This window comes from Saccostrea echinata, unplaced genomic scaffold, assembly GCF_033153115.1.
Source record: "Saccostrea echinata isolate AGI-Se365-2 ecotype Australia unplaced genomic scaffold, CSIRO_AGI_Sech_v1 ptg000022l, whole genome shotgun sequence".
NCBI classification, from domain to species: domain Eukaryota; kingdom Metazoa; phylum Mollusca; class Bivalvia; order Ostreida; family Ostreidae; genus Saccostrea; species Saccostrea echinata.
In genome coordinates this window covers 2,197,518-2,213,696 of record NW_026889771.1, presented here as the reverse complement: position 1 = coordinate 2,213,696, position 16,179 = coordinate 2,197,518, and the positions used below count along the sequence as shown (strand labels likewise).

Sequence of the window (16,179 nt, the reverse complement as noted above, 5' to 3'; positions counted from 1 at the left end):
TGGAACCCAAATGGACCCAAATGGAAACACAAATGGACCCAAATGGAAATCAAATGGACCCAAATGGAATATTAAATATATATTATCGTATTCTCAAGTTGTTACTTATTCAAAATGATGAAAATAATAAACTTGCAAATGGAAAATATTAATTATTCATTTCTAATATTGTATTTTAAAATAGGAATTATTTTTTTTTTCTATTTGAAATAACTTTTGCATATCATTGAATACAAAATGGAAGTATTTCATATTAAAGTTTATAGATTTCATGGTCATAGCAACCGGGGGGGGGGGGGCACGAGAGAGGCGCACCCCCCCCCCCCCCAATAACCAAAAATTTTGCCGATGTATAGAATACTATAGAAAATTAATTCGTATTTTAAAATACAATATTAGAAATGAATAATTAATATTCTCCATTTGTAAGTTCATTATTTTTCATCATTTTAAATAAGTAACAACTTGATAACATGATGATATATATTTAATATTCCATTTGGTTTCCATTTGGGTCCGTTTGATTTCCATTTGGGTCCATTTGTGTTTCCATTTGTGTCCATTTGGGTCCATTTGGGTAAATCGACGTGCCGGTTATTATTTGCTAACTCAAACATAAATGCATTCGTTATTCTTGTAATTCTCGGGATCGGGATTCTCTTGGTTTGTTTACATCACACGTTGCAGTTGAGTAATTTGAGGATGAGGATATTTTAAAAAAACGATGACAAGAAAACGGGAATCCTTATGTAGAATGTGAGAAATTCTATGCTTTTTTCAGGATGTATGAGACATTGACAAATAAAGTCGGAGTACGTATGTTCAGAGACTTATATACTAACTTAGTATATAGGTCCCTGGTATGTCGTCAGTTAACATTTAATATTTTAACAGGTTGGACCAATGGGATATAATAGCCCGTTTGGGATATAATATCCCTAATGGGATATTAACTTACAGTGCAAAAAAATGAAGATTTTTCATTTAGATATAAATATTATAAATTATAAAATCCACTTCAAAATACTTTAAAAGCAATAACTTTTGGTTAACAAGTTTTTCTGTATTCCCACTGTTTAGGAAATTGATCCCTTGGAAGATCCTAACCTTCTTGGGGATCAATCTCACAAACTGTAGGGTTATAGAAAAACTTGCTTGCCCAAAGTTATTGCATTTAGTTTATATTTTTGCGGATTTACAGTATTTATGGCCAAAATAAAATTTTCATTTTTTGCACCATAAATATATATCCCATTTGGGATATTATATCCCAAACAGGCTATTATATCCCATTTGGGCGATTGGTCCCAACCTGTTTAACATTATGGTTATGTCTCTGGCCTCACCACATTGGGAATAGGTCAAGTCATTTTCTGTTGTTTTTTTTTATGTCTTAATACCCTTTTCTTGACAAAACATTCTAGATGAAACTGTATCAAATACATTTGAACCTTCGGTATCTTGAACACTGACATCTGGAATACCATGGCATGGATATGTCGAAGTGATTTTGAAGTCCCAATCGCTTATTCCTTAAGTATTTTACTCTGGATATCTCGAACCCTTGGATATCTCGAAGTATTTTCTTGGTCCCATCAGGTTCGAGATAACGAAGTTTGACTGTATATAGAAAGTATGTTAGCACTATTTGGTTAAACTTCTTATTAATTCAAAATACAATTTAGGAAGAAAATCCTTTGGCTTAACCATCACAGACAAAATATGCATGCTGCTATCACAATTATATGTCATCTCTGTTTCAGATGAAGTAACTTGGAAAGTTGCAGAAAAAAATCGTTGTTAACAATGGCGGGACAATTCAATTGGCCACATGTGCTGAACTTGAGTAACAGCATCATAGGTGTCACTGTCCTGGCCATGCCATTTTGTTTCCAACAGGTGGACAGTCATTACTACATAGAAGTTGTATCATAATTTTGATTTGTATGAGTTTGTGTTTTAACTATAGTCTTTCCTGTCACTCCATCTTTTTTACTAGGTTTTATCTCTCTGTAGTAGACTGTTATGATGACTGATTAGATTAAGCAAAAATGGAGCTCAAGTTATTGCTATATATAAATTTTAATCACTGTCATTGATTGAGTCCTACTACCAGGTATTTATTATAGTTATTTGTTCTGTATTACATGTCCTTGCTATGCTCACCATGAACAAATTTGTACTGTTTACAGTGTGGGGTAGTGTTAGGAACATTGATGCTGTTTTTCTGTACATGGTTAACCCTGATGTCCTGCAGGCTTCTCATAACTGCTGGAATTTCCTCCAGGAAACGATCCTATGGATTCCTAGGTTTGATTTCAGTCATCATTTCCCAAGCTCTCCCAAAGTATGGACTAACTGTTTTATCATTAAATTAAAATGATGTTGTTCATCAGACCCAGTCTAGTAAGGTTCTGTCCTCGGATTATTCCAACTTCAGGGACACCTGTCCTAGATTTTGATTACATATATGACTCAAAATATTTTTTACATGAAAAAATATTTAATAAATGTATGTAATTTTCTTTATTGCATTACAGCGCAGTATACCCATGGGGCACCTGGAAAGCTGGCAGTTGAATTAGGGTAAGTGGATCTTAATAAAATTGTCCCATTGATGATCTTTTTTTGACAGAGAGATATTTGTAAGCAGTATTTCTTAATTAATCCTATTCCTGAAACAGTTCCATCATATCTTTTCTGGATTTATAATTTAATAAAGTATTCTTTTCCTGATCTTTGTGGCAGAATGATAGGGCTCCAGATGGGAACTCTAGTTGCCCAGGTGGTGATTATAGGAGATCTAGGACCAGCCATCATATCCAAGTGGACAGGACTATCAGTATGTCTTAATATTTGTTGACTTATCAATTCATTCATGTAAAGGGACTTGTTAAGAGCTATATTGAAAATTTAAAAAACAAATGTGTACAAGGGTTTATCCAAAAGTGACTTTAAATGTTCATTTACTTCAAGTTACATGTATATGTACACTGTACATTGATATAAAATGCACACAGTTTAATCCTGTTTGCCAGAATTTCATTCTTTCAGTTTCGATGTTCCATTTCACTTAAGGGGATGTACAGTAAAATTGTCCTTTCTGGCCAACACTAGTTTCTTAGAAATTTGCCTGATTAGACAACATTCCGGATTAGACAACATTTTAAACAATTAAATTCACTTAAAGGAACTAAAGGTTTCATTGTAATAAACAAGATTTTGAAACATACAATATCTGGATTAGACAAGTTTGAATGTAACAGCATTACAGGTTAATTACTGAATGACAACGTAATGTCTAGATCTCTTAATAGATTATTTGGTCAATAAAATACAAATTTCGCTCAAATCATAAAAAGTTTGATAGATAAAACAAGCTATTCCACTACAGTTAAACATTGAAATTTAATTGACTTCACATTCCAATGCTGTTAAGAAAACTATTTATCAAATGAAAATTATTCCCATGTGGGATTGTATAATACACTGTATGTTAGTTTTTAGAATAAATTCTCATTCTGCTTATGGGAATTAAATTATTTAACTTCTAGAACACCAACAACTTGCGTACTGCCCTGATAATGTTGGCCTGTACCTGTATTGGTCTGCCCTTGGGCCTCCTGCGGAATCTAGAGACTGTCAGTAGAGCCAGCACCTTTTGTATTTGCTTCTATTCCATGTTTGTCCTCTATGTAAGTATTATTCGTCTTCCATTACTTTAGTCTGCAATGGCCCTCATCATCAGATGTAATGATTAAAGCATGGATCTTATTAATGTTAAAGTAGAATGACCAATGACTCTCAATGCTTTGAGAGTATAAGATTAACTAAGTAACTGATTATGGTCAAATCTTATTTAATCTTTATAAAACAGTTGTTTTTAAGGGGGAGGGGCATCATTCATATTGTACAGTACAGGATGAGTAGAAGATAAAGAAAGATATAGAATTATTCACATTTTTTTCACCAATATTTAAACGTTTTACATCTGAGCTATGAACTCTAGAAAGAAGATTGCCTTTGCTACATAATAACAGAAAATGAATTCATTAAATGGAACATAAATAAAATGATAGTATTTTCAATACAGGTTGTTGGATTGTCTGTTCCTAATCTGAAGGCTGGAAACTGGTATGAAAAAGTCAACTTCTGGAGAGTGGATGGCCTGTTTAAATGTTTACCAATATTCTCCTTTGCTTTTGGATGTCAAACGTGTGTATTGAGAGCAATTTCCCCTTTCTCCTCCTCTTGAACATATACTAGACTCAATGTTTTGCTTCACAGTCATAGAAATTCTTGTATATAAGAATATGAGTAAGTGCATCATTGCATTACATGTATATTGATTTTGTATCTGTATTGTATTTTTTTGATTTTCAGACAGCTGTTTATTCTTTATGATGCCCTACCTGAACCGTCGCTGAAGGAGATCAGTGCCATTGTCGGTAGTGCAGTTAACATGTGCACTGTAGCTTATTTACTGGTAATGAGATATTGTAATTTAAAAAAAAAAGTTGTAATAACCTATTTGTAAAGAGGAGATATATCTATACTTTTTTTTTAAACTTCTAGGTTGGTTTCTTTGGCTATGTTGCATTCTGTGATACCACAATCGGTGGCGATGTCATCACCCAATTTTCAGAAACTCTTGTCGTGGATATTATACAGATTCTGTTTGTCCTATCCATTGTTGTCTCATTTCCCCTCATCATTTACCCATGTCGAGGAAGCTTCTACACTCTGCTGTTTGCTCAGGTTGGTATAGAAAGTAGAGTCCTTGAATCCCACTACACCTTTTGTATAATATACACTTACCTTTGTTTTGCTTCAGACTAGAAGACTAGAATGATGGTCTGTCATTGGATAACAGACATTACATTGCCTGCTATCAATATTTCTTTTGATGGCAAATAGCAAACTTTGGACGGCAAATAAAACATTGTTATTTCATTCATATTTACAGAAAAAACAGTGCTAGCATTATTTTTTGCATTTTCACACTTTCAAACAATTTAGCCCATTTTATATTCTCCCAGACACGGTTGTATTAAAAAGATAATACTGTTTTCTTTTAATTCATGACATCCCATTTTGAATTTGCCCATGTGCAACAATGGCGATAGGGGGCAAAATTAAAACGGGGGCAAAAATTTCCCTTTATACAGTACATGTATTGATATTCTATTTATGCTATACACAAGAAACAATGTAAACTTGTAAGTCACTCTTTTATTAAATATATTTACTTCAGTGATTGTGCATGATTTTCAAGCTACATATGCAGGGAGATATAAATGTTTTCTTTCCTACAGAAGCCAAAGCATGAGGACATTGAGTCTCGGCCCATAATTCCAGAGATTCATTTTAAAGTCATCACTGTGTGTATTGTAATGTTTGCCATGATAACAGGAATTCTAGTCCCTAATGGTAAGAACAAAAAATTACTGATATAATGATATACATGTATTATTGTCAAATCTATTAAAAGTTTGTATTTCTTATTTCTTATATTTATTTCTTACTGTTTAAGAATATACATTGTCTAAGAATTTATGAGTAATGTTTAGAAATGAACCAATTATTCATGTACATGATTGTGTTTCCCCTTAATGTGACAGTTTTTTTAATTTTAGTTGAGTTTGTACTTGCAATGAATGGAGCTACAATGGGAACATTAATTTGTTACATATTTCCCGCTGTTTTCTTTCTAAGAGTCATGACTGGATCATCAGACAAAAAGAACATTGCTCAGGTACACAGGAAACATTACGCAAATACATAAGGAACAAATTGAGGTTTTGTTTTCTTGTTAATTATTGATGATATTGATGGCTTAAACCACTTTAAGCATGTCTTTGTGATGCAGCTTTGCATGGTAAAGTGATTTTGAAAAGAAAATAGTTGATGCCACTGTGCATGCTAACATAAAAGTTCTTCATCAAAATTTGATTAATATCACAGACATACCCTCTTTTTATAGTAAAACTATATCCTAATTAATAAATATCCATTTTATTATCATTGCAGTTTGTTTTTATTGTTGGCGTTACAATCATGGTTCTGTGTACCTACACGACACTGAATTCTCAGGACCATGTCAAACCAAAGCCAGTCATCACAGATAAAGCCACATTGGCACCTAAACAGAGTATCAAGTCACAGGAGAAAATCAAGAAAGATAACCCTGTTATAAACGTAATCAAGAAGAGTGCTGATCAGGTCAAAGGTAATCAAGACAAGATGTTCTATTTCAGTAAAGATTGTACGTATAGTCAATTTACTATACATACAGTTGCTTCTTATTGTTTGATAATATACCAGACCTGTTTACTCTTACGATTTCGCCGTATTTTGTACGGATTTTGAGTCCAAAATACGTCTCACGTTTTGCTTTAATGAAAATACGGAAATCAGAAATCTGTTTGTTTGGATTTCAGCAGTTAGTTTTCATAATGATCTGTCTCAGTTTGACGTTTTTTAATCACAAAAAAAGAGAAAGATTTCAAACACTAATGTGATGTCAAGTTGCCGAAACGCGATGGTTTAAAAAATGACAGAAACCCCTCGAAAGAAAGCAAGGTATGATGTTTTTCTGTTAGTAAACAATGCTTTGGTAATCAGAATATAGTTGTTCTCTAGTAATATGTGTAAAATCGATGGAAAGTGAAATCTTACGGGCAAATATCAAATCTCACTGACAAATCTAATACAAAATACTGAGAGACAACAATATGGGTAAACAGGTCTGATATACTTACTTTCTTACATTAATACGTTATTATCCTATACATACACTTGTTCTTAAGACATACATGTGATATGTACCGGCAGTACGCAAAATGTACCGTTTTTTCGAGCCCATTCATCGTGTACCCACGGGACACCAAAATTCACGGAATATGAAAATTTGTACAGTATTTTGAATTTCTCGCTAAATGCTGCCATTTTCCTCTCATTATCTCTCGCGAGACACTGGAAAACGTCACCTGTGTTTGACACTTGACCTGATGATAATTATGTAGTGTATACAAACCATCACATGTGAAGGTGTGAACTGCCAATTTGGATAATTATCTTGCTATAAATCCGTATCAAGATACCCCTTTAGATAGCTTTATTTTTAAAGGGGTACTTCAATTATAAATGTTAATATTTCGTAACTTGATTGAAAAAAATTGAGCCAACTTATAAAGTGGATATACATGACTTAATATACATGAATCTGACCCAGATCTCCATAGGTATAAAATATACGATGTTTATTACCATGATTACGCTGAAATAAAGGATATAGTTTTAAGTTTTTGTGTGCTGAAATTTATGTATGATTGTATTTGCTGCTGTTATATAGCATTGGTGATGTATATATCAGTAATATGAACATGATGTAAATTGGAGACATTGACTCTCACGTTAATACTATATAAAGCTGGTAAACAAACTATCATCTAAACTAGCTTAATTTATAGTCGATTAATACGAACATTGCGATTATAAAACACAATATATGAAATTTTAAAGCATTGAAATCTCCATTACAACTTTTAAAATAAGACATTTGCAACAATATATATTTGTTGGTTTAGAAATAAGGTGCCTTATCAAAAGAATTTAAGCGATATTTTATACCATTTTTTGATAGGCAGTGTACAGTTTTTTCACCCAATTTCCAGTTTTTTTATGGCTCCTGTACAGTTTTGTGGTCTTTGACTTATCACATGTATGTTAAGATAATGTACAGTAGTTTTCATATGATAGATATTTACATGTAAAAAAAAAATATTATAGATAAAGATAGAAGAGTGGACCCACCAGACAAGGATAGTAAAAATAAGTCACCACCTGAGGCTGATAAAAGACAGGAACCACCAAATCCCCACCCACCTGACAAGGGACCAGTAGAGGTAAAGTCAGTAGCCATATCTAAGTGTAACTGTATGGCCGGGTAGGAAGTTAATTTATCTCTTGGTTATATTAATCCAGGGGGCACTTGCTACTGCCCCTACAGCTGTCATAGAGAGAATCTATAAAGTATCTTTATATCAATTGGAAAAAAAATACAAATCAACAGAACTATTTTGAGAAAATGTTGTGTTTTATGGTAATTCATGTCTAAGTGAAGTTTTAGACATCCATTAGTACCATCCTGTCATAGGTATTAGAGTCAGTTAAAGCTGTAATAAAATGTTCTTTATAAACTGTCATTTACAAAGTAATTAATTGATATGTAACTAGTCCAACTATGTGATATCTTAACTCTGCTTCAATAATGTTCTGCAAAATTCTTAAACCTACAACTGATTAATAACATGTTTAAATTTTTAAAAATGATATCCGTGGTGTATCGCTATTTATGATATATTGATCATTGTTTTGCTTTTTTGATGCATCTACTTTTGATTTCACAGAATATGATATGACATTGCGGAACACCACACATGGTTATCTGAGTCTTTATCACCATTCTGAAACTTTTTGCACAGCACACAAAAATCGTTTTCACTGTATCCTCTTTCTTCATTTTGTCATTGATGCTTTCACGGGATTTTAATGCAGGTGCCAGAATGACCAGTTATACCACTATAAAACACCAACAATTAGTTTTTGCAAGGCACATAAACTACATCCATTTCTTAGATTGGTGGCGTCGACAGTCAAAGCCCAGATCACATGACAGTTTAAATTATTCTTTCTTCTAGAAAAGAATAAATTATATGAAAAATCACTGTATGTGTATTTTTCAACTTTCAGGTGAATAATAGTCATAAAGAAACTGTGAAAGAGACAAAAGCAGTGAAACAGACAAGCACAAAACTGGTAAAGGAGAGTAGCAAGGGTAGTAAAAGACAAAAACAAAGAATTAAAACCAAAGAGGAGGGTCCAGAAATTGTCCTCAGGGAGGAAAAAAGGAAGAAGGACACAATGGAGGGAGACATAGTAGGCGAGGAACCTGTCCGAGGAGAGGAGGAGGTGGACGGGGGAGAGATGATGGAGAAGGCCAAAGAAACAGAACAAAAACAGCAAGATCTACTGGACGAATTAAAGAAACAACAGATAGAGCACAAAAAACTGATTGAGGAGCAGCGAGAGATTCTCAAGGAGCTGAAGGAACACAAAAAAGATGCCCATAAAAAGGAGGAGGGAGCAAAGGTAATAGGTCAAATGTCATGTTATTTATCCTATATTCTATAACTTAAGTATGTAAGTACTAGTGGATGCAGATTCAAAATTCTGAAAGTAACCTTTAATGTGTGCATTTACATAAAAAATTTGAAGAGAAGAGCTTATGGCAATACAGGGTCATTTTACACATTTAATTTATAAACCATCTTCCCATCTGAAAACATTACCATCATAACTTTCCCTCAACCTTCCACTTAAATCTAAACCATAAAAATACTGGCCTCACTGGATTAGAAATAAATTTAGAGTTCACTGTAAAATGATTATTTTTTTCTTAATCCTTATCTCAGTATCTTATATGGTTTTTTTTCTTGTCTTTTTTCTTGAAAGCAAACACAGGCACCTTTAAATAATGGAGGGCATATTGAGAACCAAAATGCAGGACCACCTAAAATGAGAAATGTCATAACAGGTATAATTCCTCAGCAACATCAGAACATTCCAGCACAGGCTCAGGTAGTAGGCCAGCAACAGATCCTACAAAATGTGCAACAGCCTCAAGGTCAACAACAGCAAGGTGCAGAAGGACAAAATCAAGTGAACCAGCAAGCTCAGCAGGTGAACTTACCTGGTCAAAGTCAGTTAAATCAACAGCCCCAGCAAGTCAACCTACAAGGTCAAGGTCAGTTAAATCAACAGCCTCAGCAAGTTAACCAACAAGGTCAAGGTCAGTTAAATCAACAGCCCCATCAAGTCAACATACAAGGTCAAGGTCAATTTAATCAACAACTGAATCAAGGCAAAATTAATCAAGGTCAGCAGTTAGGTCAAAATTTCAACCAGCAGCCAATACACAATGATAACTTCAACATTCCTAATCAGCAATCTGACGTGAAACAAGCACATGCTAGGAAAGAAGGAGACAAGCAGGTGGTCGCTCAGGAATCTAGACTTTCTGACAGTGTGCAGAATAAAATAGGTGGTCCAAAGACAGCTGAGAAAAGTCAGAAAACAGTAGAAAAGAAGGAAGGGAAACTAAAAACTCCTCATTCTGATATCTAGAATTACATGTACAGTATCTGTTCATTTATTTTTTTCTATAACTGCAAATACTGTAACTGTATCCTGTTCAAGATGTCATGTATGAGATTCAAATGTTATAGACATATTTTGGTGGGAAAATGTACAAATGTATGTTATTAAGTCAAAAAGAATAATATAATAATCAGACTATTTTATACAGTTTTAAGTACATTTATTTATTATATGTGTAATAATGAATACATGTACATGTATTCTTGATAATAAGTGTCATTAAACATTACCTCATGGGAATGTTGTTGTTTTCCTACGTAATGTACTAGTATGACTTAGTGGCCTGGCCCCTGTGATTGTAACTGTTATTGTGGAAGTGTTCATCAATTATATTGTATTTGTTGCAAGTACTGGACGAATGCAAGGAATTTTCTTCTTTTTTTTATCTTTGAGTATGATGTATGTAATTGTATATTTTAATGTACATGTATGGTTTAGTTAAAACTCTCCATGTAGTCTGAAGTATTCACAGTAAAAATGTACACAAGTGATAGCCAATGAAAGACATATATATTTTTTAAGACCCTTTGTGATACTTATTTAATGGGTGTCCTTGAAATTATCACTCAAATATTGGATTTTTCTTAACGTGGTTAGTTGGAGACCCACATTTTGTGTGTCTACAACTTTTTTTTTTTGAAAATACCAATGTGGAAAAAAAGTATTTTTTGAAAGCTTTCTTTTTTTCTGAAGTATACCAGTTGTATGCTTATCACAGCTTTTTTATTGGGATGCTATCACCTGTATTGAACCTATTGCTTGGTAATGATTACCGGTAGCTACACTGTGTTTTATTAAGGCTATTTAACATTTCGGAACCATTTTGGTGTTTGAATTAGAAAGTGAAATAACTGTATTTAACAAGATCCTTATCTGGCTTTGTAGTTGGTCAGAAAATTTAAAGTGCAATGTTGTCTTGATATGTGTGATATTCTTAAAGAGAATTGAGTAAAAAATATACCTTTTAGAAGAAATCTCTCCTCTCAACCCAAACCCCCAACACTTCAAAATACCATTATTATTTTAAGACTTCTTGGCATAAGAACATCATGTTAAATTTGTGTATTGATACTTACATGTACATGAAATATTGGAAAATAATATCCAAGTATACTTTTTACATCAGCTAACTTGTACAGAAAAAACGGCAGATTTTTCCAAGTTAGTCTTAAAATCTATAGTAAGAATTCATCTGTCCATACACTTTCAAACATCTTCCAAATTTTTGTGTTTCAAAAACTTGATGAGTTTAATAATTTAACCAATAAAGAGCTTTTTTTTGTATTTCTTTCAGTACAAATTGGTATATCGCTTGTAAATTGTTATTTAATACTTTTGTATCAAAGTAGTAACAAGAAAAAGAAAACCAAAGTATATTCTTTTTATGGTTGGCAAAGAGATAATTAATTCTCTTCAAATTGAAGTCATGTGTATTTGAATATACATTTATGAGATCTATTCAGTTAGTGTTTCATGATGTGTAGCTATTGTTCCTTATCAGATGGAGGACAGTATGTAAGATTGTTAAAATTTAACTATTAAAATTCATTCTTTTTATTTATTTTTATTGAAAATAAATGGTACTAAACTGAAGTTTTTTTCAATGTTTATTTAGGACTATTTCAATTCCTTGATTTGTCAACTTTACTACCCTTAGGCAGTCTGTCTGTCTTTCAGTGCCCTGCCCCAGGATCATGAAACAGACTCGAGTCAAATTTTCAATCACCTGTAAGATGTTAATTAATTATACCCCCGATCCAAAGGAGAGGGGGGTATACTGTTTTACCCTTGTGTGTCTGTCTGTCCATAACAAATTTTGGTCGCAGTTTTCTCAGCAACTACTCATTGCAGACGCTTGAAATTTTAGCACACTCTTTGTTTAGGCATGCCATATGGTCGGATTCATTTTTGTATGAATCCGATGTCAACTTCCTGTTTGTTCATGTGTCTGTCCATACCATACATAACAAATTTTGGTCGCAGTTTTCTCAGCAACTACTCATCGCAGATGCTTGAAATTTTAGCACCCTCTTTGTTTAGGCATGCCATATGGTGGGATTCCATATGGTGGGATACAAATCCGATGCCAACTTCCTGTATATCCGTGCATCTGTTCGTACCATACATAACAAATTTTGGTCACAGTTTTCTCAGCAACTACTCATGGCAGGTGCTTGAAAGTTTGAGACACTCTCTGTTTAGACATGCCATATGTTGGGATTCATTTATGTACAAATCCAGTGTAAATTTCCAGATTTTCACTGTGTCTGTCGATAACTGAACTTGTGTATTCACATTAGAGCGGGGGTAATATTAGTGAGCATCGGCTCACAGACTTCTTGTTATCATTTTAATCTCTAGATTTGCAGGTGATGCATTATTGAAAAATATTTTTCCTTGCACTGTTTGACTTCTACAACATTTCAGTACAACATAAAAATTTTGACTTAAGATGTTTCATGATTCCAGGCCTGGTTACTATTTAATAAGTAAGATTTGCTACCATTAACTGTTTGTGGTAGGAAAGGAGATGGGTGAACAAGGTGTGCGGAATGCCTGTAGCTTCAGATATATAAAAATCATATTCAGTTTGTGAATTTAGTATTCAGAGTTGGGCTATCTTTATTGAAATTTATGACTGATTGATTGATTGTATGTTGTTTTACGTCCCATTCAAGAATTTTTCACTCATATAGAGACGTCATATACTCACTCATATAGAGGGCTTCAAATTTTGACTTTTACTGGGCACTCAGGGCCATTGAGCAGTGAGGGATCTTTATCGTACCAACGCCTGCCGTGACACGGGGCCATGGTTTTTAAGGTCTCATTCAAAGGACCCGCAATTTTCACTTCAAAGTGCCGAGCACATGGCGAAGGAACCAGTTGCTACCCATTTTTTTATCGACTTAGGTTAGTCACGGCCGAGATTCGAACTCACGACCTCCCGATCACGAAGCGAGCGCTCTACCGACTGAGCTACCGTGAACGGTCTGAAATTTATGAAATTATGATAAACAAAACTTGTCTGAGGAAAATTTTTCTTGGCAAAATTATTCTGTTATTAAAAAATATTGTGGTATTCGTGGGGTTGGAACCCTAGCAATAAAAAATCCTGAGTATTATTTTCCTTCAAGACTAGCACGCTAACCACTATGCTACACAGCTCCTGATGAATAGTGGCATTTAAATTATGTTTATTATATGACCTTTGACTAAATGGACTTCAAGTATTTCTCGGAAGATGTGAATGTTGTGTCATAAAAGTGTATTTTTAAGGTATAGTGGGTCTTTACTCCATGTTTTTGTTTTAATAACCAAAAAATGTACATTTTTTACACAAACTTTGAGGATAAACTCAAAAAAATGGAGTGAAGAGCTCATACCGGAAAATTGAGTTATAGGATGAGAATATGGTCCTTTTTGCCCTCTTTAGTGTGTGTATGCTTTTTCATAGGCAAATAATTTCAATCTTTGTGAGATCTTTGCAAATTTTGGAGATTTTACATAAAGTATAGTTTAATGTTGGATGAAGTATCAAAGAAAATTTTGTTATAATTGAGATTTAATTTTTCACCTTCATGTTTGTTGCACTATAGTCACTTCGCTCGCTCGCCTTGTTCGCCCATCTTCTTTTTCAAATCTAAGACAGCTAATTGTCCCTTTTTATCTTCAATTTCTTGTAATTATTCAAATTAATTCACCTTGTTTTAAAAATAGAATTTTTCTTTCTGACACAATACTCTCATTAGGAAAATGCTTTCATAACCCCCCCCCCCCCCAAAAAAAAACAAAAAAAAAACAAACAATAGCTTTGTAGAGCATGCTCTATGTATGTACAATTTCTAAAACGAAGTAAATTATTGACAAGTTGATGATACAAGAATATCAGCAGTCTCGTTTAAAGTCATCATTTCGTAAGTTCTATGGTCGATACAATGACCTGTCAGCAAATACAATTTATCTTTGAGTCAAATGCTGACTGACTTTTTTCATACTAATTGTTAGACCAGTATTTACACACTAAATTGTCGACGGATTTTTTCGTTATTTCCCGATCATGACAAGGAGCACATTGCGGGTGTGACCGGTCGGCAGGGTATGCTCACTCCTCCATGGCACCTGATCCCACCTCTGATGTTTTGGAGGTCCGTGTTTGCTCTGCTCCTATTTTGTATTGTTTGATGGACTTTTGAGCTTGAATACTGTTCGTTATCTCCATATACCGGGGTATTTCTTTTGTAGAAAAGGACATTTTCCAAAAAGGTAAATAACAAATGTAAGCCAGGCCTTGAGTTGATTACATTTCAGCTTTATATTAAAATTACATTGTGAAATGTTCTTTTACAATTATTGTTTTCTTTTGAAAGCATATGCATTTGTGGTAGTTGTAGAATATATGCATTTTAATTCTTTTATTAATTTTTGTTTAAGGTAATTCGGGACTTTCAATAATTTCTGTCAATCAAATATTTTTGTTTTTTATTTGAATTACTAAAACAAATAATAAGCTAACTTAAAAGCCCCTATCAGACCTAATTTTCGCATATTTTCATACAATGTGTCTCAGGGTACATAGCCAGCCCCCAAAATTTCTGCCCTCCTATATGCAAGTAAATCTTTTACAGATTTTGTTGACACGCAAGATAATTACCAGGTATGTCAACATTTAATTTATGTCAACATGCAGTATAAAAGGATGCGATTAAATAAAAAAAGGGGGGATAGACAAACTGTGCCCATTTGTGATATTTTCAGATACATCTTCGTTATGTCAAAATACAAGATAATTATATTCACATAAGAGATAAATATTACTTGGGGGAAGGGAGAGTTCATTACATCAAAATGAGTAGTTAAGAATAAGATTGGTACATTTCATACACAACTATAGTTCGCGTAGTATAGTTCGCCTGGCGGAGTACTAGTAACATTTGAAAAACATGTAGTTCGTCTGAGAGAAAGAAATAGTTTAAAAATACACTATAAAACTTTTCATAAAAGTTTTTTTTTGGTACATGATATGATATATATTTTAAACATGTTTTACTTGAAAATCATATCAGTTTCTATGTATATAGCCCACCTTTTTATGCCCCCGTATCGAAGATTCGGGGGGTATATAGTTTTTGCCCTGTCCGTCCGTCTGTCTAGCTGTTTGTCTGTCCGCAAAAACTTTAACCTTGCCCATAACTTTTGATTGGTTGGAGCTATGGCTTTCATATTTCACATGTGTATTTCTTGTGACAAGACCTTTCTTTGGGTACCACCATATTTGATCTTTTGACCTTCACCTTGGTGTTTGATCTAGTCTAGCAAAATTTTACCAAACTTTAACCTTGGCCATAACTATTGAATAATTGGCGCTAGGGCTTTCATACTTCACCTGTGTAATCCTTGTGACAATGAAGACCTTCCTTAAGATATCAACAACTTTGACCTTTTGACCTTGACCTAGGAGTTTGATCTACATTTGAAAAAAACTTTGACCTTGGCCATAACTTTTGAACGATTGGTGCTAGGGCTTTCATACTTCAAATGTGTAATTTTTGTGACACACCTATCTTTGGATACCAACAACGTTGACACTTTGACCTTGACCTTGGAGTTTGACCTATTTTTGAAAAACTTTAACCTCGGCCATAACTTTTGAACGGTTGGTGCGAAGGCTTTCATCCTTCACATAGGTAATCCTTGTAACAAGATCTTTCTTTGGATACCAACCACTCTGACCCTTTGACCTTGGAGTTTGACCTCCTTTTGGAAAACTTTAACCTTGGCCATAACTTTTGAACGATTGGTGCTTTGGCTTTCATATTTCACCTGTATATTTCTTGGGAGAAGGCCTTTCCTTGGACACCATTAATTTTGACCATTTGACATTGATGTTTGACATACTTTAAAAAAAAAAGTTAACCTTTTCCATATCTATTCAATGGTTGCTGCTAGGGCTTTCAT

General features: G+C 33.7%; 1 protein-coding gene across 1 annotated transcript; it reads left to right on the top strand.

Annotated features, from left to right (window-relative positions):
• Window positions 1-717: 717 nt before the first annotated feature.
• On the top strand, window positions 718-11,814 carry LOC133190215 (putative sodium-coupled neutral amino acid transporter 10). The gene is made up of 15 exons (XM_061325723.1): window positions 718-812; window positions 1,764-1,899; window positions 2,193-2,310; window positions 2,541-2,586; window positions 2,749-2,842; window positions 3,555-3,695; window positions 4,094-4,215; window positions 4,384-4,486; window positions 4,576-4,758; window positions 5,316-5,430; window positions 5,637-5,755; window positions 6,031-6,229; window positions 7,792-7,907; window positions 8,755-9,153; window positions 9,517-11,814. Exons 2-15 carry the CDS (start codon window positions 1,807-1,809, stop codon window positions 10,186-10,188), a joined length of 2,520 nt encoding a protein of 839 aa, XP_061181707.1. The 5' UTR covers window positions 718-812; window positions 1,764-1,806; the 3' UTR covers window positions 10,189-11,814.
• Window positions 11,815-16,179: the final 4,365 nt, after the last annotated feature.